At 40.3% G+C, this 24496-nt stretch overlaps 1 protein-coding gene and 1 long non-coding RNA gene across 5 annotated transcripts in view; one reads left to right on the forward strand and one right to left on the reverse strand.

The window, feature by feature from the left end:
* Positions 1-1435: 1435 nt before the first annotated feature.
* LOC310658256 lies at positions 1436-12220 on the forward strand. Its single transcript, XR_014502138.1, has 3 exons — positions 1436-7400; positions 7530-8814; positions 10501-12220. It is a non-coding gene; the product is annotated as an uncharacterized lncRNA (long non-coding RNA).
* SCAF11 (SR-related CTD associated factor 11) overlaps positions 3598-24496 on the reverse strand; it is a 31408-nt gene continuing 10509 nt past the window's right edge. For 2 of the 4 annotated variants that reach the window (XM_083399326.1, XM_083399327.1), the window contains exons 4-15: positions 24280-24357; positions 22533-22624; positions 21979-22046; positions 20837-20889; positions 20231-20337; positions 19026-19112; positions 18103-18209; positions 13529-16363; positions 12227-12570; positions 9569-9790; positions 7780-7899; positions 3598-7232 (exon numbers count right to left, since the gene is read on the reverse strand). In XM_083399326.1, coding sequence (XP_083255452.1) covers positions 7104-7232; positions 7780-7899; positions 9569-9790; positions 12227-12570; positions 13529-16363; positions 18103-18209; positions 19026-19112; positions 20231-20337; positions 20837-20889; positions 21979-22046; positions 22533-22624; positions 24280-24357 — 4242 coding nt within the window. In that variant the 3' untranslated portion in view covers positions 3598-7103. The remainder of the gene's footprint in view (positions 7233-7779; positions 7900-9568; positions 9791-12226; positions 12571-13528; positions 16364-18102; positions 18210-19025; positions 19113-20230; positions 20338-20836; positions 20890-21978; positions 22047-22532; positions 22625-24279; positions 24358-24496) is intronic. The other 2 variants (XM_083399328.1, XM_083399329.1) reach the window with 2 other exon arrangements.

Consider the following 24496-nt stretch of genomic DNA (forward strand, 5'->3'; position numbering starts at 1 on the left):
CATCCTCACAACCCAAATTCACTCTCCACAAGTCTGAGGGCAACAATCCCCATTGTCCCCCTCATGAGGTAACAACCATTATTGGTAACACCTAAGAGATCTAGTAAAGTGTTTCTGACTGCAATGAGGTTTCTGTGCACATGAAACCATATTTGGAGACCTATTTCAGGCCTGTTCTAAGGTCTTAAGGAGAAGCCTATTTGCCTAGGGACATAGGAGTGGGGGGCAGTTGCTGTTAAACTTAAATTTAACAGTAACCCACTGGCTCACTCTCATTGCATTGAGTTAGAGATGTGAGTGTTTATATGTGTGCACATATAACCAAACACCTTTTAAAAACTCTATCAAGTTCTTCCCCCTGCTTTCCTCACAAATTCTATTTTTTTCTAAATCACAATTTATTCTGTCTCTTCTAAATCGCTAAGTACTGCAGCTTGTCAACTGCATTTTCCCTTCACAGATTCTCTATTTTTGCACTTTTGTATCTTTCAACTGTAGTTCCTACTGTTTATTTCCCAACTTTCAAGGACTGCTGCTATCCGAGCTTCCAACACTATTATCCGGAGTTTTCTAACTGCCAGTACCTTATTTCCTTCCCACTCTTGTGTGATGTTTTGATCCGTGTTCCTTCTCTAATTTTGCTCTCCCTTATTTATATGACTTTTTAAAGGGGCTTTTCTGCTGCTACGTCAGTCCCTCAGCAATTGGAGTGCTTCCCTGTGAGTGTTCATTGCAGGATCATGGCTCCTCATGCATGCAGCTTCCACACGAAGTTGTTGTTCATCGAAACTCCACGCTGCATTTGCCTCCTTTTTAGGGCGCTTCCAGACCGTCAACTGTTTCCATGTAAGATTCAGTCACATACTGGCAAATGCAGGTTGTGCAGCTATATAATAATAACAATAATAATAATTTATTATTTATACCCTGCCCATCTGGCTGGGTTTCCCCAGCCACTCTGGGCAGCTTCCAACTGAATATTAAAAACAATACAGCATTAGACATTAAAAACTTCCCTAAAGAGGGCTGCCTTCAGTTGTCTTTTAAAAGTAAGATAGTTGTTTATTGCCTTGACATCTGCTGGGAGGGTGTTCCACAGGGCAGGCGCCACTACCAAGAAGGCCCTCTGCCTGGTTCCCTGTAACCTTACTTCTCGCAATGAGGGAACCACCAGAAGGCCCTCGGCGCTGGATCTCAGTGTCCGGGCTGAACGATGGGGGTGGAGACGCTCCTTCAGGTATACAGGACCAAGGCCGTTTAGGGCTTTAAAGGTCAGCACCAACACTTTGAATTGTGCTCGGAAACGTACTGGGAGCCAATGCAGATCTTTCAGAACCGGTGTTATGTGGTCCCGGCGGCCACTCCCAGTCACCAGTCTAGCTGCCGCATTCTGGATTAATTGCAGTTTCCAGGTCACCGTCAAAGGTAGCCCCACAGTTGGGTGAGAGGTCTTGTGACAAACCTCACCACCTTCCCTCCACCGCCCCACCATAAAAATTGTACTTGTTTGCTGTGAGACGTAAGTGGAAGATGCATGGGAAATCTTAGGAGTTGAGGAGGGAAACGATTGTGAACTCTGCCAGTGGACTCTGCATGAGGCTGAGTTAAGCAGCTTTCCCTGTAGCCTCAACTCAAAGTTGGTATTTACCTTTGCCTCTGCAGTACAGCACTTTCGAGTCCTAAAACACTATCATTCCTGATGCAGGCAGTTCAATTCCTGTGTGCCAGTATTGCTCAGCTAACCTTCAGGTAGACCAAAGTTGTGATGTGTTGTCACAATGTAAGGCACACTGTCCTTTTAGCAGAACATCCAATAACTTGCCCCCCACCCAGTAATCTTTTATTGGTGAGCACCCTTTTAATTCTATTTCCTAAAGGAGTGGCCCCTGAGCTTTCTCCCTCATGAACCACTTGAAAATTGCCCGGGGGGGGGGGGGACTTAATGATTTCTCTGGCTGCCGTAGCCATTGTAATTCCATAGAATTCAAATTGGAATACAAGAAAATACAAGAAACAAAAGCACTAAAAATGCAATTTAAAAACAATTCAGCGTGATAAGGTGTGTCATCTCCTGTGTTCAACCATGAATTCACAGTCAGTTTGCAAACCTCTGTTCTAAAGAATATGTTATTTTTCTTTTATATCTGTTGAAGTGAATTTAAAAGTGGAACCTGGACGTGGCATTATTATTTTCAAATACAGAGAACAGTGTATTGTACACAAACTTATATCGCAAAGAGCAGTTTGTATCAGCCCAATCAATGCTTAAAATATGTTCCATTTCCTCCAAGTTCCCACTTGTATTTTACTCTTACTGAATAATACATTTTAGACACTTGTCTTACTTTGCGAAGATTGTATATGGCAGGCGGAACTTTATAGAGTATTATTTCTGTCTGAAGTCACACCTCAGCAACTAAATTCCTGAATCTTCAGAAGGGTACTTAATAAAATATATTTTACTTCAAAGTGTAATGTAAACTGTTATGCTATAACCCAGTGAAGAAAGTTGTGAGGAGAAGGCAAAAGTATATCTAAAGCCTTTTATTGCTGCGTATACTTAATTATTCTTAGGATATTTAAAAAGATTAGACAATTTCCACACCATTTTTTTAAAGCTCATTCAACGTGTTTGTGTGTGTGTATATGCTTAGCAGCTGAAAGCCAGCATTATATGAGGCTATACAACATACAAGTTGTAGAAGCTGAAATAACTTTTCCACAGAAGGCAGCATAAGGACCTGTGTGAACATATGTTAGGAAACAGGTTGAATTGGGAAACAACAGAAGCAATAAAAAAATTCTCTCCATACACCTATTAATTGCTGCTCAGGTTTAAGCACTTTCAGTTAGAGAAGCCAACAGACTGAGACTTTTTAGCAGCTATGTTACAGAGGATCTCCCAGCCTGATTACCATGTACTCTGGACTTGAAGAGGACTGATTAGAAAAAAGCTTAAGGATCCACTGGGTGAGAACCCATGGAGATCCTGTGATCAGAAACACTCAAAAGAGAAGGGAGTCCAAGATGGATGGGAGTTTAATCTTAAAGGTGAAATACTGAAGGCACAAATGCAGACAATTCCAACAAGAAAGAAAAGTGGGAGGCATATATAGAAACCAGTGTACAGTAGCTGCATAAAAAGCTTACAGATGAGCTGAGATTTAAGGGCATGTGCAATAAATGGAAGGGGAAATTACAAAGGAACAGTATAAAATTGCTCAACACCTACTTTGCCTCTGTCTTCACCCAAAAGAAAAGTAATGCCCAACCTGGTCATAACAGAATAAATGATCTAAGGAGGCAGCTCCAGCCCAAGATAGGAAAAGAGGTAGTAAGGGAACACCTAACTACCTTAAATGAACTCAAATCTCCAGGGCATGAGGAGCTGCCCCTAAGTTTGCAGGTGTAGTATCAGAGCCTCTGTCTATATTTGACCATGCAGACTGGAGGCAGTCCAACATTGTCTGCATATTCGAAAAGCAGGGAAAAGATGACTACCAAATGGTCAGCTTGACATTAATACAGTACCAGGAAAGTGTTGGGAAATAACTGGGAAATACCAGCACAGGTTAAAAAGAGCCAGACTCCTTCCACTTAGTCAAAAGAATTTATTAGAAAATATTCTGAACTACATAAAACTCTTTAGAATATTGTTTCAGTAGACTTTTATTCCAGCCTTATGCTACAGACATCACACAGCCTGGACTTAAATCAGCCACTGTGCTCCTGATTTGTTTTTTTTATTTTTGCATTTTTGTAAAAAAAGAAAAAGAAAAAGACATATTTAAGCCACATGCACACGGAAAGACTGGATGGAGTGCTCAGTGCACCTGCCGCTCCCCCTTAATACAATTTCATGATGTTCTAATCTTATCAATTTTCTCACAGTAATTTCAGTCCATTGGGTTTGCTTCTGCATTATTAAAACTCTTGAGAAACAACAACACCAAGAGAGTAACAAGATATCAGTCAGCAGCTACAGGCCTATAGAACTCTCTCTTGAAGGCTGACCCTACGCATCTCCACTCAAGCTCTTTCTGAATTAGTTCAATGGGCCTTACTCCCCTGTAAGTGTGTGTAGGATTGCAGCCTTAATGTAACAAAGAAATGCCCGTGTATCCAAGAGCACATGTTTTCTCAAGTGTCTTCAGATGAAAGCAAGCCCGGCTGATTTTCCCAGAGCAACAGAATCGGCAGGCCCATTCCAGTTATGCATGCGCTTCACACCAGTGGGTAAGTAGCACATCATTTCAGCATTGACACACCAGTCACTGGTGGGCGGGCGAGGCCAGATGCAGTCAGTTTGCCTGCAGTCAACCAAGTGACTGGCACCATAAAAGCTTAGAGCACTAAGACAACGATCTATGGTTCCAGTTGCTCATCCAGCCACGGGATACACTCTGAAGCCACACAACACCCACCTGCACTTACAATGCCTAATCCAACTGATGAGTACTCTCTGAGAATCACATAATTGTTGGGCTGGGAGGGACCCCATCTAGTCCAATCCCATTCTGATCTTGTGGGATCAGAATACCTACATAGGTGATGCTTGGCATTTTTGAATACATCATTTAAAGGCCTGCATATCTTGAGATGCCGTTTTAAAATATTTGTGTAAACCAGGGCAGGGGAACTTGTGACTCTCCAGATATTGGTCGACAACTCCCGTTAGGCCCAGGCAGCATGGCCAATGGTAAGGGGCAATGGGACTTGTAGTCCAACGATCTGTGAAGGGCCACAGGTTCATCAGCCCTGACACAGATGGAGGCTGAACACATACTAGTCAATATTCTTCACTGGGACTGGAAATAACAGTAAATACACGGTTCGCCGTAACTCTGCCTCTGTTGTGCTGCAGATTAGAACAGAAATATTAAACAAATTCCCTAAGTATGTGGAAGGCATATCAAACCTTCATGCCATGAAGCTACTCTTAAGAAAAACAGTTCCTGAGGGAACGATATGGCTCAGTGCAGATAACGTCGTGCAGTCTCTCTACCACTGTTAAAGCTGGCAATGCCTCAGGCTCAGACTTCCCCCCCTTCCTACCCCTCCTTCTCCTTTCCAGCACTAACTGGCTATTGTTATATCTGCACCAAGTTAGTTAGCCATGGTTAGAAGGAGGTTTCAAATCTCTGGTTGGAAGCAAATCACATTTAGCAATGTATTTGGTGCATACCAAATGGAACCTCATTAGCACTGCAAAATGGGAAGCCTTCAAGTCTGAAGGGGGAAAGAGGTGGAGAGAAGCGAAAGTGGAGCTCAACCAATATCAGGCAACGTTACATCTGCACCAGGCCGGTATACAGCAGAGAGATATGCACTCCCACCCCATCTTCAATAATTGAGAGAATGTAGTAAGCATAAATACATATGGTGTGATTACATAAATGGTAGGGTACAATTTGCTACAGGAGATGTTTTTGTCTCCTCAAAAAAGTGCTAGCCAGTCTGGGCTGAAATCATTGGAATATCTACTAGTCTAACACAAACTCTACAGCATAGTGTTTGACTGTTTTTTTTAAAAAAGGAAGGGGAAATATTCACACTAAAAAGATTCCACAAGATAAATATTATCTTTAGTTACACACAAAATACAGGCAAACAAGTCCTTGTCTGAAAAATAAAGTGAACTAACTCTTTACACAGCTGTGCTCTATACTCCTTTCACACTCAGCCCTTGGTTTTCCTTAGTTTGCCACCAGTGGGAAGGCTCTCAGGAACACATGGCTAAATGGTTTGAATCATCAGCTGTGTGCCACATGTGGTACACACCACAGCCGCTACCATGAAACCCTGGGAGGATTAACTGCACTGTAATAGCACTTTGCTTCAAAGCATTATTAAACCAAGGCCCCTTTAGTTTCCTTAACTCTTCATTTCTGTTGAAGGAGCTAGTGGTAACTTCTCTACACTTTGGAAAAATCAATGCCAAGTCCAACCAAGCCATTTCAGGTAGAAGTGCATTATGCTTACTAATGCCCTATCTAGCAATTGCACTACCTTCACCACCATGCATCGTGTAACACTTTAAAGATCAACTCAAATAAAAGACTAGGCCTCATGCATTATACTAGTGAGAGGTCAGAATGGAAAGAGCATGGCAAACTTATGCAGCCTTTGTCATGACACAATTTTTGTTATATTTGGCTTTTACTTCTCATGCCTACTACAAGCAGCTGCTTACAGTAGACCAAAACTGACAGTGGTATACCACAGGTAGTGTTGACTAAGGCTATTGGTTACATAATCCACCTCTAATAGCAAGCAGAACATTTTTCCTCAAGGTGATGGGAGATAAAAAGACAAAACTGAAGTTAGGCAATTAGGGCCCATATACAAAAATCAAGCACAGAATATCTTTTAAACTCACAGGACGACTCAAAGGTCATTTCCCAAAACTAGTTTGAGGATGAAGAAGTGGTTTTGGTTACCTGCACCATGCCTTTTAGAACTTTTATTTCATCTATCAACTCAAAACAAGAACTAAAAAGCCACAAAACAACAAGCAGCATAGCCTTTATTTGGTGTTACAATAGGAAAATGATGCCCAAATGTCTGGGCAACAAATTTTACTTCTGTAGATTTTTTTGTGAGTTGTTCCATTCACAAAGAGTGTGCTTTTTAAACACACATTTTGAGCCTGTAAATCGAGGCAAAACACTTTATTTAATTGGAATTGAAAAGGGGGGGGGGGGGCATTGGCAGGAGGATTAAAGAAAAATCTGCCTTGAATTTTTCCCCTGACTGATTTACATATATTGTACATATCTGTCCAAGTCACTGTATTTTGACAAACACCTGTGTTTATACACTACTGTTCGAACCAAAATGCTGTACATGTGGCATTCAACACAATTGTATATTACTAATAAGAGGGGCACTCTCCTTTATTCCTTTTAGTTTCTCTTTACATATCCTTTCCAAAAAGGATAAAGAAGTTGCAGCATTGATCTATATTTATTTATAACAAAACATTATACACTATATCGAAAAATAATTTTATCAAAATCATATTTCAACCCACTATTTTTAGTTAATAGTCCATGTCAAAATTGCACTTTGCAGACATCTCGATGGCATATTCCAGCCTGCGCTCATTTCCTTTCCGCAAAAACTGCCTCGTCTGGATTCTTCTTCCGCGAATGTTTGTATTTGTCCACATAAGCTTTTACCAAATTAGCCACTTTTGCAGAATTAACTTCCCCACTCTTGCTATGACAGACCTACATGAAAATAGAACACACAACCATTAAGTTAACCGGCACCAACCATACCACTTAATATCACACCAAAAGTAAATAATTATTGGGACATACGATCTCAATAAACTACCCTTGTAAGGCGTATCTGGTGGGGAGTAAGCTTCATCATGCCTTTCTAGTTTCCCAGGGGTAAGAAAATATCCCCAACTCCACCATCAGTTAATGGCCATCAGTTAAGCAAGAACAATTTTTTATGTTCTAAAAGCAGGCTGGCGATAAAAGTTTCAGTTGGGGCGGGGGGGGGGGAGACACTACAAGCTGAATAGAATATTAAGTCCGCACTCTCTCCATAGCCCATTATAATGTTCACTAAGAATTGTACGACAAGACTAGCTTAAATTATAACTACTTATTTCACCTCCATTAACAAACCCCTGTGTGAACTATTCTCCAGAGCAATAAGCCTGTCACTTAGCCTCACCTCTTTGCCTCCTCTGTTCAACAGGTTTCAAGGTTAGAAGAATGCAGACTGCTAAATGCTGTCTGATAATAATAGTGTATCACTTACTTTATCTACAGCTTTTCTCACAATTTCTTTATATTCTTCTTTAGTAATATCTTTATTTTGATAGAAAGGCTTAATAGCCAGCTTCACTTCTTGCGCAGCTCTTTCTTGAATTTGCAGTTTCTAGAAAAATTAGGATAGTGTTACACTTAGGAAAAAGGCACACAAACCAGCATTTTTGAAATAACCATGTAAGATGAAGAACAGTTCTGGAGAACGGGAAAGCTTGCCCCAATTTTGTGATACTTTCGTTGGTCCCCAAAACTATTGCTCAACTAAGGATTTTAGGGTTTCTTTATTTTTTAATGGACCAACATGGCTACTTTTGCTTTTAAGATGTGTACCAATGCAAACATACCATTGCAACCTCTAGTTTTATTCATCTAAGGATTATTAGATAGGCGAGTTCAATAAAGCATTGCTAGCAGTCTACAAGGCTTGTAAACAGCCACCAAATAACAGCTGCCTTTAAGCAACCAGGCAAGGAACCTTTCACAACATTTGGATCTTTTGTTCCTCTTTTAATCAAAAAATAACTAGCGCTTGTATGGATTGGGAAGTATAGAAGGCCAGGAAAAAGAAAACACAATGGAAAACTTTTCGCTATGGGGGGGCTCTGAAAAAGCTTTAAATATTGTTCAAAGATTTTATTTTTTTACTTGAGAAAGTCTACAACGATCAAACCCAAGAGGCATTTCTGCACCTATAGGGTGCTACCACCTTCCTGAGAGGAGTATTCAAGACCCTGTTGCTTGTGAATTGTTGCTTGCCTTCTTCTGGGTCACCTATGGTCTAGAATGGAGATACCGGAAGCATCCAGATTCACCTGTCCTTTTGATCTGGTGCCTCCTTTGTGGTCAATCTTTTCACCTCTCTCCTGAAACAGTCTACTTTAATTGCTACCAACTGAAAAACAAGCAAGTTGCTGCCCTGCCTTGATGCGGAATACAAAGGTCAGAAGCAAAAGCCTCACAGAAATAATCTGGGTGAGAAGAGAACTTTAATCAAGACCCACAGAAGAAAGTGGACTACAACTGGGTATGTTTGCAGTTGTGTTTGTACAAAACTGAGGTGTTTATAGTTTTAAATTTCATAGATATGCCAAATGAGATATATATAGTCCAGTAGCACCTTAGAGACCAACTAAGTTTGTCCTTCGTATGAGCTTTTGTGTGCATGCATACTTCTTCAGTATCTGTATATAGTATCTGAAGAAGTATGCATGAACACGAAAGCTCATACCAAGAACAAACTTAGTTGGTCTCTAAGGTGCTACTGGACAAATATATATATATGTGTGTGTGTGTGTGTGTGTGTGTGTGTGTGTAAATAAAATTTCTACTGCGTCAAACCAACACAGCTACCTATCTGAATCTAGAACCAAATAAGACAGTTTTATATTTCAAGTTTCAAAAAAAATTGTTTTATGTTGTTAAAACAGTAAATAAGTTCAGGTTATTTACTGTAGTATACAATAGTATACAATATATACTATTGTATATATTGTACTCCTTCCACCCTTTGCACACCCCCCCTCAAATTGCTAAGTTTTCCCACAGCTTCAACATTTCCAAATATTTGACATCTCTAATGAGGTGGAATGAATTTATTTGCAAGGTCAGTCTATAATTTCCCCCCCAGAAGAAACCTTACGATTTCTTAGGAAGCTAAAAAGATGATATAAATGGAAGGTGAAATATGACATCCTCTCCATTTCCTTAGGGTAAATAATTATTTCTCTCCAATTTTAGCATTGCAGAATTATGCACATTGCTCTTGGCTTTGAACTTGCCTGGTCTTTCTTCGAGCTATCTGCGCTGGCTTCCACCGTTACACTTACTTTGCTTTCAGCCAATTTTACAGCGGCATTAGAGGATTTGATGTTACTTGACGATGTTGCATTACCAGAACTTGGTCCCTGAACCGTTTCCACACTTCCCAGAGCAGCTGCTGTTGGAGCAGGCAAGAGGGTTGTACTCATGTTGTTGGCAACATGGGAAGTACTAGGAATAGCCTGTTTTAAAAAGTTATCAGAAGTTAATATGTTAACTAGTTGCATCCAACGCTCCTGCCCTGAACCTTTAGTTCTTGGGTGTTTCTAACATTTCTGAGAGTTAATAGGTGGAAAGAGATCTTTCAGCTCAGCTGAAGTTAGCCTTAACTACAGAATCCATCCTATTTGTGACACTGACCATTTCCCCTCTCTCTGAAACCCAATAGTCTTAGTAACATGGCAATTTGCGTGAAAATGCAGGCAAAGGGGTTTTTCTGCAGACTGGAAAGGGGGGAAAACAACAGTCTGCAGAGCTCATGGCAGATAGAGAGACTGAACTCCTCTGCATCATGTAAGAAGGAAACGTATACATTTGCCAGCTAGGATAGAAGCCAAAGCTCACCACTCAGGACAGGTGTAAAGACAGAAGGAACCAGTGAGAAGGCAGCCTCTCAGTGATCTACTGACAGCTGGGTGGAGGGCCCATGAAACCACCACAGCAATCCACAGAAGACTAGGCGGCCATAAACCTAGGAATGCAAACTTTCCTTCCAACCAGTAATAGATGGAAGCACTTCATTCTGGCTTTGCACTTGGATCAGGCAGTTGTGATAAAAGATACGAGCACTGCCCAATTATTATATGAAACAAGCAGTGCACAAGAAGTGTAAGCACTTGAGTCTGCTTCCTTCAGTAGCAGTAATTTGCAATCCTGCTCTGGTTCACTTCAGATACCATGCTTGGGGAATGGCGATGGAAGAACGAGAAAGCGTCCAGGACAGAAGCAGGGGGAGCAGATTCCAAAAGTAGCCAATTACAGCAGCAAACATTTCACAAGGTGCTATCTGTTGAGCAAATGCAGAGGCCTGAATAGGTACTTGTCATTCAACGGAGATTTGGCAACCGAGCAAGATCTTGAAGAAAGCTCCCCTCCCAAGCATATTGCTTTATAGTCAGGAATGGCTAATCTGTGTTCCTGGACTACAACTCCCATCTTCCCTGACCATTGGCCTTGCTAGCTGGGGTTGATGCATCCATCATCTTGAGGGATATGGGTTCCCCATTCTCCTGCTTCATATCATCCAAAGGCAGACTATTCATCCACCATGAAAGAAGAACAAACACTGGACTTCACATGAATGTTTTCTTCAGTTGTGGAAGGAAGTCTAACCCACCCTAGTCTCACAAGGATATGGAGAATTTCAACAGGTTTAGATGTGGAGTGCAGGCTGGGCAACTCTTCTGTGTTCTCTGAGTCAGGGCTTCCCAATGAGGTCCCTCTTCACCCCGACCCCGCAATTCCCTCTTCATTAAGACATTGTTTCAGTGTTGGTTTTGTTTCAATTTGATTAAGCTTTCTGGAATTGAACCCGATTAACATTCTGATTGTGATGCGAAAGACACCCCACCCAAGCGAGGAATATTAGCTTAAAGCAGACCTCTTCAAAGTAATGACAAATTGATCACCCCACAAAGAATGACCAATATTCTCATGTTCCTTTTTATAAGTAGGGTATATCAAATGAGATGTAAATGAATTTAACAATGAAGATTATCACTTCCATACAAAGACACAAACAAAAATGTATTTCTTGGAACAGGACTTGAGTGAACGCACACATATGGGATTGGCTTTTATCCTGCACCCGGATTTTAGTCTGTTGTGAACAATTTCTGTTGCTGTCCTCCCCGCACTCCTCAAACCATCTGCATATGAATTTACTGCCAATGAATTTTTTCACAATGGGAAAACAAATTCACCAGACTACATATAAGCTTTTTAAAAATAATATGAACTAGGCCAAATTCATACATTATCATTGTTGCAAAGTCACTGTATCCACACTGCTGGGGACTCTGCTCTGAAGCAGCGATGTCTGTAACCAGCAACCAGGTGGGTTGGGCAGATTACCAAGGTGTTCTGTTTCCACAGCAGGGCAGGCACCTAACCTGGGAGTAGTTCTTGCTCATGTGGAAACTCATAAACCATCACCCTATCCCGCTGCAGATGCATATCACATGGCATGACAGCCACACAACAGTATGCATGAACAGGGCCAAAAACTGAAGCTCGTCTTCCTTTTGTATAAATAATGTGTAAAGCAATGCTTTCCCCATTAGAATGACGGAAGAGAAATGTTAACTAACAAAGGATAAGTGTTAACTGGGGATATTTTATGGCTTAAGGTGAGGGCCATCCTGAACAATTGTGGATGGTGTACAGGGTGAAAGAGGGGGCAGGTTATTTTCCTTCCATGGACTTCCTAAAGAACGATTCAAGCCAATTTCCCCCCCCTGCCCAATGGACTTCCGAGTCAATCTAATTGCAGCATTAAATTGTTTAAGGAAAACTTCCAGCCAAATGCATAATATTTACATAAAACAAGAACTGAACCCTATTCCAAAAGTCAGTTTTAAAACTACATTTATTTATTTTTTTACAACCAAAGGATATACCTGCAACGGCTTTCCATCCAGTTGGGAAGCAACATAGTTAACTTGCTGGGATGGTGGTGGAGGTGGTGGTGGTGGAGGTGGTCCCTGAGACACATTGGCTGAAGCTGCTACCTGCACGAGAGGCACTCCTGTATGAAGATGCATGGGCACCGGTGGAGGAAGGCTAAATGGATTGTGCTGAATGTTCACAATAGGACCAGGGACGCTCATTGGATATGGGAAGATATTCATCTGCTGATGTTGCGTATTTACGGGTGTCATTACATTCATCTGTGGCTGCAGCACGTTTATGGGTAGTTGAGAACTTTCGCCTTGTTGGCTGGCTTGGTCTTTGAAGTTTGGATCTATCAGACGGGAGAAAGACATTTTGAAAACATGTAGTTCCATAAAGCATTACAAAAATCAGAGCACAATGAGGGCATGTAGTCCATACATGGTATCTAATATCATCATCTTAAATCTGGAACCCAGATTTCTCTCTCTCTGTCTCCCCAAAAAGAGCACACATGGTAGTCTGGTCTTGTTATTTTATATGCTCTTGTTTTGCTGTCTCTGCAATGTAGGCTAAAATATGGGACTATGGAGTTGAATGGATCTAAGTCCAATGCCACCTAGCATACTGTTCCAGAAGCTCCCTAGCCCTCTAGAGCAGTTTTCAGGAAGTGGGGGAAGGAAGAGAAAGCAGAGGCGGCTGCAGGCAATGGTCAATCAGTGAAAAATCATATCTCATTGATTTTCAGGAGCATCCTTTCAATGAGTGGAATAGCACTCTCGAGATCTTAGGATCCAATCCATTGTTTACTTTGCTAAACAGTTATGGAGGGATATCTGATATGTCAAATACAATCCTCACAGACATTCACTTAACATACAATAAAGGGTTCTCTTAAAAGTATTATTTTGTGCGCCACATAAATACTTTTCCACAGAGCTGTACTGAGCGGATACATTCCAGCCACATTATTATCCACTACCAGCACGAATAGTTAAAAATTTTTACCACAGATTTTTGAATAGATGTACTGAAGCTTTAAGAGCACCAAAAAAATCAAAGTTTTATTCAACATTAAATGAGAAGCATGTGTGCTGTAGTGGGTGAACAGGAAAGTGGAACATACCCCATTTTGAAGGCTTCGCCATTTCAGCAAGGCTGTGATTATTTAAGTTGGGACAGTTGCACAGAAGCCAAAGTTAACCATCCCTGTCTAGCATTCTTAGAATTTTTTTTTAAAAAAGGAGGGACTGTCTGCCCACTCTATCCCAAACCAGTGATTTATGCGTTAACATGGGGAAAATAAATACCTTGCTCAGGTGCTACTTCTTCTGGCTTTGTCCATGCAGACTGTGGGCTTGATGAATTTCTTCCTCTTCTGGAATAATAATTCTGTACGTCTGCTGGTAAAGTCTTCCTCACAGCCCAGCTGGATGCAGAAGTCCACCCAGACCTATCAGCAGGTGTATCGAAAGAGAAGTCTTGCTCCATCTTACGTTTGTATGGTTGGTGCTCTGGAAACCTTGAACTTTCCATTCCGGAACTATTTGCATTCCCCGAGTGTGGCTTCTTCGTTTGCCAGCGGTTTTCACTCTGGTCTCCATACGTAAAGCCACCTCTGCCACGGCCACCTCTGCCACGGCCACCTCTGCTACGATTTGAATTCCAACCTGATCCAAAGCTTCTGTTCCATGGAGGCCCTGAATCATTTTGCCTATTTTCATCCCACGGTTGATTTTTAAAATTGTCCCTCTCTCTGTTCCTTGTTTCGGGAACAGAATTTATCCTTTCCATAACCCAGTCTGGATAGTCTTTCCTATACTGGTCAGATTGCTTGTCGGCATCTTTGCTTGAACTGTCCCTCTCTCTTTTCATACCCTCCGTCTGCTTCTCTTGCTCATTTCTTTTATATCTGTCATTTCCTCTGGGACTTCTCCAGCTATCATTTGTCCACCGTTCTTTCCACCTGGGAGGTGAATAGCCATCCCTCTCATTTCTAGGGAATGAAGGGCCTTTGCTTCTTGTCCTTGATCTTGACCTAGATCGAGACCTTGATCGTGATTGTGACCATCTCCTCCTACTCTTCTCTCTTTCATGATCTCTTCTTTGCCCATCTTTTTCACTATCTCTATCCCTACTTTGAGATCGGCATTTGTGCCTTGGAGAGGATTCCTTAGCTCGTGTCCGAGAAGATCGCCTTCCTTCCCTGAGAGAATCCCGTTTTGGAGAAGACGATGGTGACCTCTTCCCTTCTCTCGTAAGATCCCTCTTTGGAGACTGGGACATAGATCTTTTCCCTTCCTTCAGAGTTTCTCTTTTAGGAGAACAGGATGGGGATCTCTTCTCTTCTCTTGGAGGATCTCGTTTCGGAGACTGCGATAGAGATCTTCGCCCTTCTTTGGAAACATCCCTTTTAGGAGATCGAGACATCCTGCTTTCAGCCACAATCTCCCTCTTGGGAGATGGAGACTGAGATCTTTTCCCCTCTCTTTTGGCTGGTGACCAAGTTGTTGATGGAGAATGAAATCTTGATCTTCTAGTCCTAGTCTTTTTATCTTTTTTAAGTTCTGCGGAGCATTCTGCTTCTTCTTTCTTGTCAGAAGAGCTAGAAAGGGTTGTCGAGTTTTCAGTTTCATGGGAAAAGGAGGTTGCCTCTTGCTCTACACTACCACTCATTAGTGGCTGGTCTATCCGAGATTCATTCTGGTCACTGCTAAATGAGTCACACTCCATAGCTACTATCTCATTATTGTCTTCACTAAAATGTTTAAGGTCTTCCAACTTAGGTGATGAACTGGTTCTAGAATCTCCTCTAGCCTCTTCTAAAATCTGATTGAATGTATTCTCTGAAGAAACTGTAATTAATAAATCATTATCTTTTTCATTCTCTATGGGTACACAGACTTCTTTTTCTACAGTGTTCATACCTTCCATTTCCAATGGCACTGGAAGCTGCTGTAACGTGCTTGTGGTATTTTCCAATGGCTCCTTGACCTCAAATCCTATTTCTTCTAGTGATTTATCCTCAGAAGAATGAGAAGCTAATGTCTTTTCGGGCATTTCTTTTTCATGCCTCTCCAACATCTCATCTACTATTGCTACAGATTCTGACTCACCAAACAATTCATTGCTTGGACTAGGCACAGGCTCATCTGCTACAGACAAAGGTTCAAGGTCTCCCAGGAATTCATTTCTAGGGTCAGGTGCTGGCTCATCTTCTATTGCCACAGATTCGGTTGCACCTAGCAACTCATTTTCAGGATCAGCCAACATATCATCTGATATTGCCACACTTTCGACTTTCTCCAGGATTTCATTCCCGGGACTGTCCAAAGGCTGATCTGCTGTTGCCATGGGTTCCAATTTCTCTGGCAATTCATTCACAGGACTGCCTAATTCCTGAGGCTCATGAGTAAGTGTTCCTGTATCATTGCAGGCATCTTCTCTAGAAGCACTATAAATTTTATCTACTTCTTCAGCAGCAGGACATCCATTATTTTCAAACTCAGTGTCTTCCTTTACTTCACATTTTTCAGTGTCTCCCTCTAGGGTGAGCAAAGGAGGATCTTGAACACAGGAACCAGTGTCTAAAGTAGCCTGCCCTTCACCAGCATCTCCTGTAGGATCTTCCTGACATGTCACACAGTCCTTGGAATTTTCCAAGCCATTAGCAGACTCTGTTTCTACATCATTTTTGTGACTCAGGTCAGTGGCAGTGTTTTCACTGTCGGGTAGATTGCTTTGATCTAGTACTGTTGTTACCTCTGTCTCAGATTCATCGTCTAATAGGTCACTAGATGGTTTTCCATAACGTCCAGAACTTCTGAGCTTCTTTTTAACCACAGGTTCCTTCTGCTTAGCTCCTCTTTTAGCCTTCCGCTTTGGAGGTAGTTTCTCAGATTCTGCAGTAGCAGCATTCATAAATGAGCTACCATCGCCACTGGCCTCACATCCGGAATTGCTGGATTTTGGTGAACTCTGAGACTGACTCGAGGTTTCAGTTTTAGCATTCCGGGCAGATCTTCTTCTAGGTGTAGTATCTGAAACCTTCCTTCTTGTTCCTCTTGTGCCAGCTGCACCAGAAGTTTGTTTTTTCTCTTCTCCTTCCTGGACATATGTAACAACATGCCCCTTTTCTGAAGACTCTAATATGTATGTATTAAAGGAAGAGGAGGAAAGAATGTTTAATGTAAGGTGAGGTGAATGCAAACATTACTTATTTTAGAAATGTCCACATTTAATTCAGTATTTGCCTCTTTGGCTAGGCTTTTTCTTTATTCTGGGGCTACTGCCATTTCATCAAGAGTCAATTTGCCTGTTATGTCTTCTGTTATAGTTTATTCTTTCAAATAAATTAACTCAGATCAAATTTCTAAATTAGCATACTTTATATACAAAGCACCAAGAAAACTAGCTTGGCTGCTGCTCACTATCTGAGCAATCTTCACACATGAATCACTCCAAGCTTGCAGTTTGTCCATCCCTGTACATCCATGCATTGGCAAAGACCCACCTGCTATGTGATCGTTGCAGCTAAGCCTATGCCAACATGTGCATGGCAGGAACTGGAGCCAGCAGCATTGCCCCTGGTATTAATGTGCTTCAGGTGTGAAGGGGGCTCTACTCCCTTAGAAATCTATTCTCCCTTTTTGCCCTTGTATCCTCACCCCAAATGCTCATTGTCCCATTTCTGCCCGATTCTTTAAAGCCTAAAATAAAACGGGCTTCTTCTATGAAGCCATTAACTCTCAGGTCCCCACCCTTAAATAGAATGAAGCTCAAATATGTGCAGAATTGATGTCATCCCTAAATCCTATATTCCTATTCTAGTTCATAGAATCACTATGAACAGGAAAAAGTGGGATAGACTGAGGAACACTGTACAGACACACTATCTCAAAAGAACTCTTGATTCCTCAAAATAACTTCTCTCCTTTCTTTCTGTGTGCACATATGTGCAACGCACAGATATGTATTCTGTATATTCCTAGTAGGAAAAATGTTTTATGAAGCAGGAATTCTGTTTAAGATAGAAAAATAAACAGAAATATATACATCTGTTGAAAAGAACTAGATAGCTCAAGTCCCTCTGAACTGGAAGTATCTATTTGTTCAGCAGGATAACCTCAAAAACACTAGATTTTATAGGCATGCTTAGAATGACTTAATTTAGAATCTGTTCAGCCCTAGCTTATCTGCATGTAAATGTTATAACCTCCAGTGAAATAATTTCTATAACCTGGGGCATGGTGAAAGGTAAAGGTAAAGGTACCCCTGCCCGTACGGGCCAGTCTTGACAGACTCTAGGGTTGTGCGCCCATCTCACTCAAGAGGCCGGGGGCCAGCGCTGTCCAGAGACACTTCCGGGTCACGTGGCCAGCGTGACATCGCTGCTCTGGCGAGCCAGAGCCGCACACGGAAACGCCGTTTACCTTCCCGCTAGTAAGAGGTCCCTATTTATCTACTTGCACCCGGGAGTGCTTTCGAACTGCTAGGTTGGCAGGCGCTGGGACCGAACAACGGGAGCGCACCCCGCTGCGGGGATTCGAACCGCCGACCTTTCGATCGGCAAGCCCTAGGCGCTGAGGCTTTTACCCACAGCGCCACCTGCGTCCCTGGGGCATGGTAGAGAGAGACAATAAGAGAAGAAATTAGGGCCTGCACATTCTACCTTAGTCACCTTCCATATTATGTTAAAAAACCAACTTTACATCTGAACATTCTTTAGACATTTCAAATTATTTTGTGTTTTGCTTCACACCAATGTGACAATTAACTCTTAACATGTATATTTAAATAGGGAAAATCACATAATATAGTTGGAGGAATTAATGAAAATGTTGCTTTATATGAACTATAAATAAAACTTACAAAAAAAATTTACCAAAGTTTTCCAAAGGCGAAGAACTTCTCAAAAAAAGAGTTCCCACTACAGCAGTGGAAACCAGACAGCAGGTTGTCATCTCTGTTTCACAGCCCATGGAAGGTATTCTGGAAAAAGTAACCCACATAAAAACAAGAGTTACAGGAAGAATCCTACCGGGGGGTGGTGGGGAATCACATAAGGCCATATAGAAATACACTGTATCCATTGGATAAATAGTAATGAAAAGCACATGAAGGATTGAGACTCCCTTCTTGGATTTAAAGTTTGCTATCTTGGCCAAATCCCTCTTGGGCTTAGATAATTTGGACTCCTCTAAAAGGTCTGAAGTGGAATAGGAAAAAAGAAAATTCTTTGGCTTTCCAAAATGAAATCTGTATGTATATTACTAGCTTTTTAATCACCTGGATTATGAATTTGCCTGTAAGTATCATTGTCCCAAATATTCATTAATGTTAGGTTTATACATTACAAATCAAAAAATAAAAATATAACCAGACTTAAGTGCAAAAACACTCCTATTACTGCATTCCTCTTATTACGAGCAATATGATGATCCTAAGTTTTAAGCATTCTGAATGCAAAGCAAGAAACCAGACAAACCCTTTGCTTAACTGAGATTCTATCGATTCAGAATTGTAGACAGAACCAAACTATTATACAGCAAAGCACATTTTAATATAATTATAAATTAAATTTGTTTACCGCCTTTCATCCGAAGATCACAGGGCGGTTCACAATATAAAATATAAGTATTTTATTTTGCGCAGTCATATGTAAATTTTAAAAAAACACAATTTCAAATACTATTGAAAGTTTATCCTAACCCAGTTGATATTGTTCTTTAGATATTGTGACTGTAGCTTCACTAGTGACAAAGTGCATTTAAAAACAAACAGTTCTTAACCAGTTGGTTGCTTTACCTTGCCATACTAGCTAGTACAGAACATGACAACTCCAGCTCTCTTCTCTTATGCCCGATCATTGTGTCAATTTTGCTGATCTCTATACTGGAACATAAATTTGAAATAAATTTTAGGGCCTTGATGTGCAGCTTAACAAGGTGGCAGATAGATTTAAGATACAACTGTGCACTTATTTCCAGAATGGAAAATGATAATTGACATACATGTACACTTTATATTAATTCTCAATAACGCTTAATAGTCTCACAAAGTGGGTGGGTCAGTATTATCCTTATGCAGCAGATGAATGGGTTGAGGTACAGATACTGGTCTCATTCAGATAAAGAAAACTGCAGCAGAGTTGAACAATACAAGGACAAACTGATCTATCTGAAGGCTCATGTGCTTTCTTCCTCCAGCCTGCCACCACCCATCTCTTGCGCTGGCACAGCAGTAAGGAAGACTTCAGAAGTTTCTGTTTCCATTTTAAATAAAATGCAGCTTGTTGCAGTATTTAAACCCCAGACAAAGTGCAGTTAATCTTAACTATAGTCCATTAAAACAAGCCCGTTCATTAAGTCCATTTTAACCATAGTTCATGAAGCTGCCTTGTTTCAAATGACCACAGATAAGATTAACTACTGCTTAGGCTTCAAACACACTGAACTGCAGTCACTCTTAAATAAGAAGCCTCCTATCTTGCCCTTGATGCCACACCGTAAGAGAAGGAAGAGGGCGCATACAACCCCTAGTCTGATATACAATCCAATACAATGGTTTAGCATTATGACACAACTGGCTTCCTTAGGTCACCTAAAGTGCTCAAGGGAGATGTAATATTTGAATTGGGTCTCAGCTCATATACAAAGTTGCAACATTACATGACAATGGAGAAGGAGTTACCCACTCATATTCTAAAAACAACAGATTTGAGGCACACATGCAAGAACTCATCAAGCTATTTTTTTACAACTTATAGCATATTAGGAGAAGGGCCGTAGCTCAATGGTAATGATCATGCTTTACATGCAAAGATAATATTGGGAGATTAGAGCTCAATTACATATTCTCTTTTTTTGCTGCAGTAGATCCTACTACAGTGGTTTTATATGTGAGGAAAAAAAGTTAATCTAGATCTACCATTTTCCCAGGAAGTCAAGTAAGTCATATTAACATTTTACAGTATTACAACAGTCTTTGTGAACAATAGATTCAATACTGACCATTCATTTTGGTAATTAGGAGATTCTCCATTGAAGCTACTATTAGAAGAAAATCTACCACAGAAGTTATTTCTGAGAAATCTGCTTGAGCAGGTTTGTCTTCTGGGCTACAAAATAAAGTTTTAAATGTAAAACACTGTGGTAACCTCTGCATCCAATATTCATAAAACAAAAAAGCGTTCCAGATGTAAGAACATTTGAAAGAAGATTTATATTCTAGTCATATAACTGCAGAAGCCATCTAAACTGCACTGAGACACGGGCAGAAATATATTCATGCAACACATTTCACAGGGTCTTGAAACTCATTTTCACTGCTAGGTCTACAAACTAGGATGGCGTGGCAGGGAAGGACTCAGAGGTAGAGGAGACACTTTGCATTTAGAAAGTCCTTAAAATTTTTTCATTGTAATTAGGCACCTCAAACAAATTATCTCGGCACAGACTTTAAAAGGTTAGGTAGCAGGTGATGGGAAAGATCTCTGCCTAAGATTCTGGAGACCCCCAGTTTGTACTGTCATTGCACAAACTTGAGGGAAAGCCGCCTTAAACAAAAATGTATTCAGTAACTTTTAGTCCTTTAAAAATAAAAGTAATTGAACAAACCTTATTTTTCTTCATAGAAATAGAACTTTTATCTTCTTCTTTGTTTGAAGAACCTTTATAATGATTAAAAAATGCACAATCTCACTTTAATCTGATAATCATTAGCATTAAGGCAATTAGATGTAGATTAAATTTCATTTTAAATGTAAGAATTTCACAAACATTTTACTATTGCAAAAGCCCTTTGGAAGAAAAACACAATCAGATTAGAAAATTACTAGCATATACCCAAGCTAATCAGTGGGACACATAAGATACAGTATTTGTCTGTTCTTTATATAATTTCAGAACACAGACTACAAACCAGACAACTATATAATTATTTCAGTACACCCAGAGGAACATTCAGCTCACACTATTCCCCTGCTGACACATCTCATGTATACAAGATGATGCTAGAATTTGGTTAAGCTTTTACAGTGCCACAGGACTCTGTTTTTGTCAAGCCTATCCTGGCTATTTTGCCTAGAATTAGTGACTTGCTACATATCTAAGCACCCCTATGTCTGGACTACTAGTTGACAATTAGGGAGGAATGACTATTTTCCAATAGGGTCAGTGCAAGAGCTAAGGGCCAACATGAGAAGCAAGGTTTGTGGTTAGGAAGCAAAGGCCACTTCCATGCACACCGAAGTTCTCTTAAAACATCATATGAAAAGAATGCTCTGGACCACAGAAATTGTTCCCCAAATGCTGGGGATATGAGACAGAGCTTCAAAGGAAAAATACACAGTTTAAATACTAGCTAATACACAATAAGCTATTTGACTGATTTGTTGCTATTTACTAAGCTCAGTCCTTATCAAGTGCGTCTGTGTATGTGTGAGCAGGACCTCTTTGTGCATGGAAATGTTTGCCAATTCTCTTTAAAAGTCCTGTATAGTACACAGTCTCCTCAACACTGGCATACTGGACAAGTGAGCATCAGAACCCCTGAGGTTCTTTTGATTGGAGCCTAGATTTGATTTATTGCAGTTTCCTATCTCCCATAACGTCGCAAGACTTCTCTGCTCTGCTGAAATTGGCTTAGAAACCATTAATTTGATAGAAGCATATCAAATACTTCCAAAGCACTAGCAACATGTAGTTTTGAAATTTCAAAATGAAGCCAAGTTAGTGACAAAAAACAAAAACAAACTTACTGTGTTTTTGGTTCCAGCCTTTACAGGAGATTGCTGTTAAATGCACTTTCCCTGCATTTTCATGTTTTCTGCAAACACATACAAAACAGTTATATGCCGAGCAATTTACTGTGTGCTAATGATGGACCAAGGTCCCATAAAGAAATGAACTCTATAAATACCCTAAAGATCTTTAACATTCAAGATCTAAAGAATGAAACTGCTATGATACTCTGGAAACTTAAATGTTCAGCAACAAACTGTTGCTTATCTCCAAAGAATATGAAGATTAATCCTGGTAAAGGGTGACAGCAACCTATGCCATCTAATGGCTCCTTTCTCGGCAAATTGTCTTAAATATTGCCTATGTATTTAGGGTCGTATCATATTCAACATTAGTCATACTCTTAACCCTGTACAAATTAACTAACTTAAATAGCAAGTCTTTTGATCTCTATGCGAGTACTCAGAGTATTTCTTATTGGTATCATCCTTATCAATCTGAAACACATCTAATCAATGTTTATGAACGAACTAGACATCACATCAACAGTAAAGAAAGGTTCATTACTAACCTTGTACAGTTTTTCATATTTGCAGGGCAATACTTGCCCTCATTACAGCTAAGTAGGTCATCTTTTTTGCTTACTTGTTCCTTTATTTGAACCTGTAAGGAATGTTAAATTTAGTACAGCAATTTCCCAAATCATTTTCTCTAATATTTATAACCTAGTAGTTATGTGATTCAGCCTACAGCATTATTCACTTAATACACGAAATAAAAATGCCAATGCTGACTTATAGCATCACACTGCTTTGTTCTAAAGGAACTCTGGGTCAAGACATTCTCATTCTAGGAAAAGAGACAAAGCATAAGTTTGCTCAATAGCACACGCTTGGGTAGAGTTACCAGTAAAAAACTAAAAATCTGTCCTGGTGTTTTCTGAAAACATAAAAAGTCCAATAAAACTTTTCTTATAAGCTACAATTATATAAGCTATAATTGAAGAAGAAGAGGAGGAGTTTGGATTTGATATCCCGCTTTATCACTACCCTAAGGAGTCTCAAAGAAGCTAACATTCTCCTTTCCCTTCCTCCCTCACAACAAACACTCTGTGAGGTGAATGGGGCTGAGAGACCTCAAAGAAGTGTGACTGGCCCAAGGTCACCCAGCAGCTGCATGTGGAGGAGCGGAGACGCGAACCCTTTTCCCCAGATTACAAATCTACACTGGCTCTTCATATGGTCCTCATTATTTGCCGTATGAAAGTGTTCCCAAGATATTGATTGAATTATCAGGGTGAAATCTGCTGTTGCCATCCTGCTCAGAAAACAGCTTTTGACTGTGGAGAAATCTGCTAATGTAAGGAGGGTATTTTTTCCAGTTTCCCATTCACATTGCAGCTGCCCACACCATTATCCACAAAGTTTTAAAGGGCCCCTTAAACTTCTAAACTGATTTTCAGGAGCATAGGGAAATATAGTAGGACGGCGGAGTTTATCACTGTTAGTGATCATCTCTGCTAAATCAAAAGCCATTCTGTGCATGGCATGACAGCCCTGGATTTCACTCCTAATGTCTTCCTAGTTTATCATTTTGGAGCAAATATGCTTTTAGCCTTTTATTATTAATTAAACATGGGTCCTAAAATTTAGACATTGTTTACTTCCCAGAAATCATGTATTTGGAAGAATCCTGATAACAACACCTTTATGGGGTTTTAGAGAAGCAGGGGTATGGAGTAAGAGGGAAGCCTAGGTTGAATAAAAAATACTGTGTGTTTCTCTTTTTCTCTCCTTCTCCACCTCTTCTGCAAATGGCAGAAGACTCGGGAGAATGGGGTCTTGCTTATGTTTGCAGAAGTAGCTGAAGTATTACACTGCTTTTACCTTCTGCAAAGACAAAACAGAGAGACCAATCTCTCCCCTTGCCCAAATCAGCATCTGCTTTGCAAATCAATCACAGTTAAACACTAGAACTTTCTGAGATGTGCTGGGAATTACAGCTTGCCAACAAATAAAATAAGAGATCATTTAAGCGCTAAATGGTATGATTTTACCAACACTGAGAAATAATTGTGAAGTATATAAAAAATGGGTTGGAAATAGACTTCAACTTCCACAAAGAGAAGGACTCCTTCTGTCAGGGTTAAATGCTTTAAACAAATGTTTTTTGGTCAAAGTTAGAACATGCCATTAACAGCATCCAACCTGCCTTAGTGACCAAATAATTATTCAGATCTTTGAAGAACAAAACGCTAATTTATTCTGATGGTAATTTTCTAAACACAAAATATAAATTAAATAAACATTGGAACTTGCCTTTATGCAGTCTTCTAACGCATTTAGTTTATATACAGCTTGGAACTGTTTGCGGTCAACTGGGCATGACGCTCTGGTCTGAAAGAAGATTTTGTTCACATCTCACTATTTTATAACATTAGAAATAGTTTTTTTTTCTCCAAAAAAGAAAGGAACAACTGTATCGTCTGTCCAGTTTTTGAATCTCTTGATTCAAACCAACCTGCATGCATATTCC

The sequence above is a fragment of the Podarcis tiliguerta genome, assembly GCF_965153285.1.
Source record: "Podarcis tiliguerta genome assembly, chromosome: 10".
NCBI classification, from domain to species: Eukaryota; Metazoa; Chordata; class Lepidosauria; order Squamata; family Lacertidae; genus Podarcis; species Podarcis tiliguerta.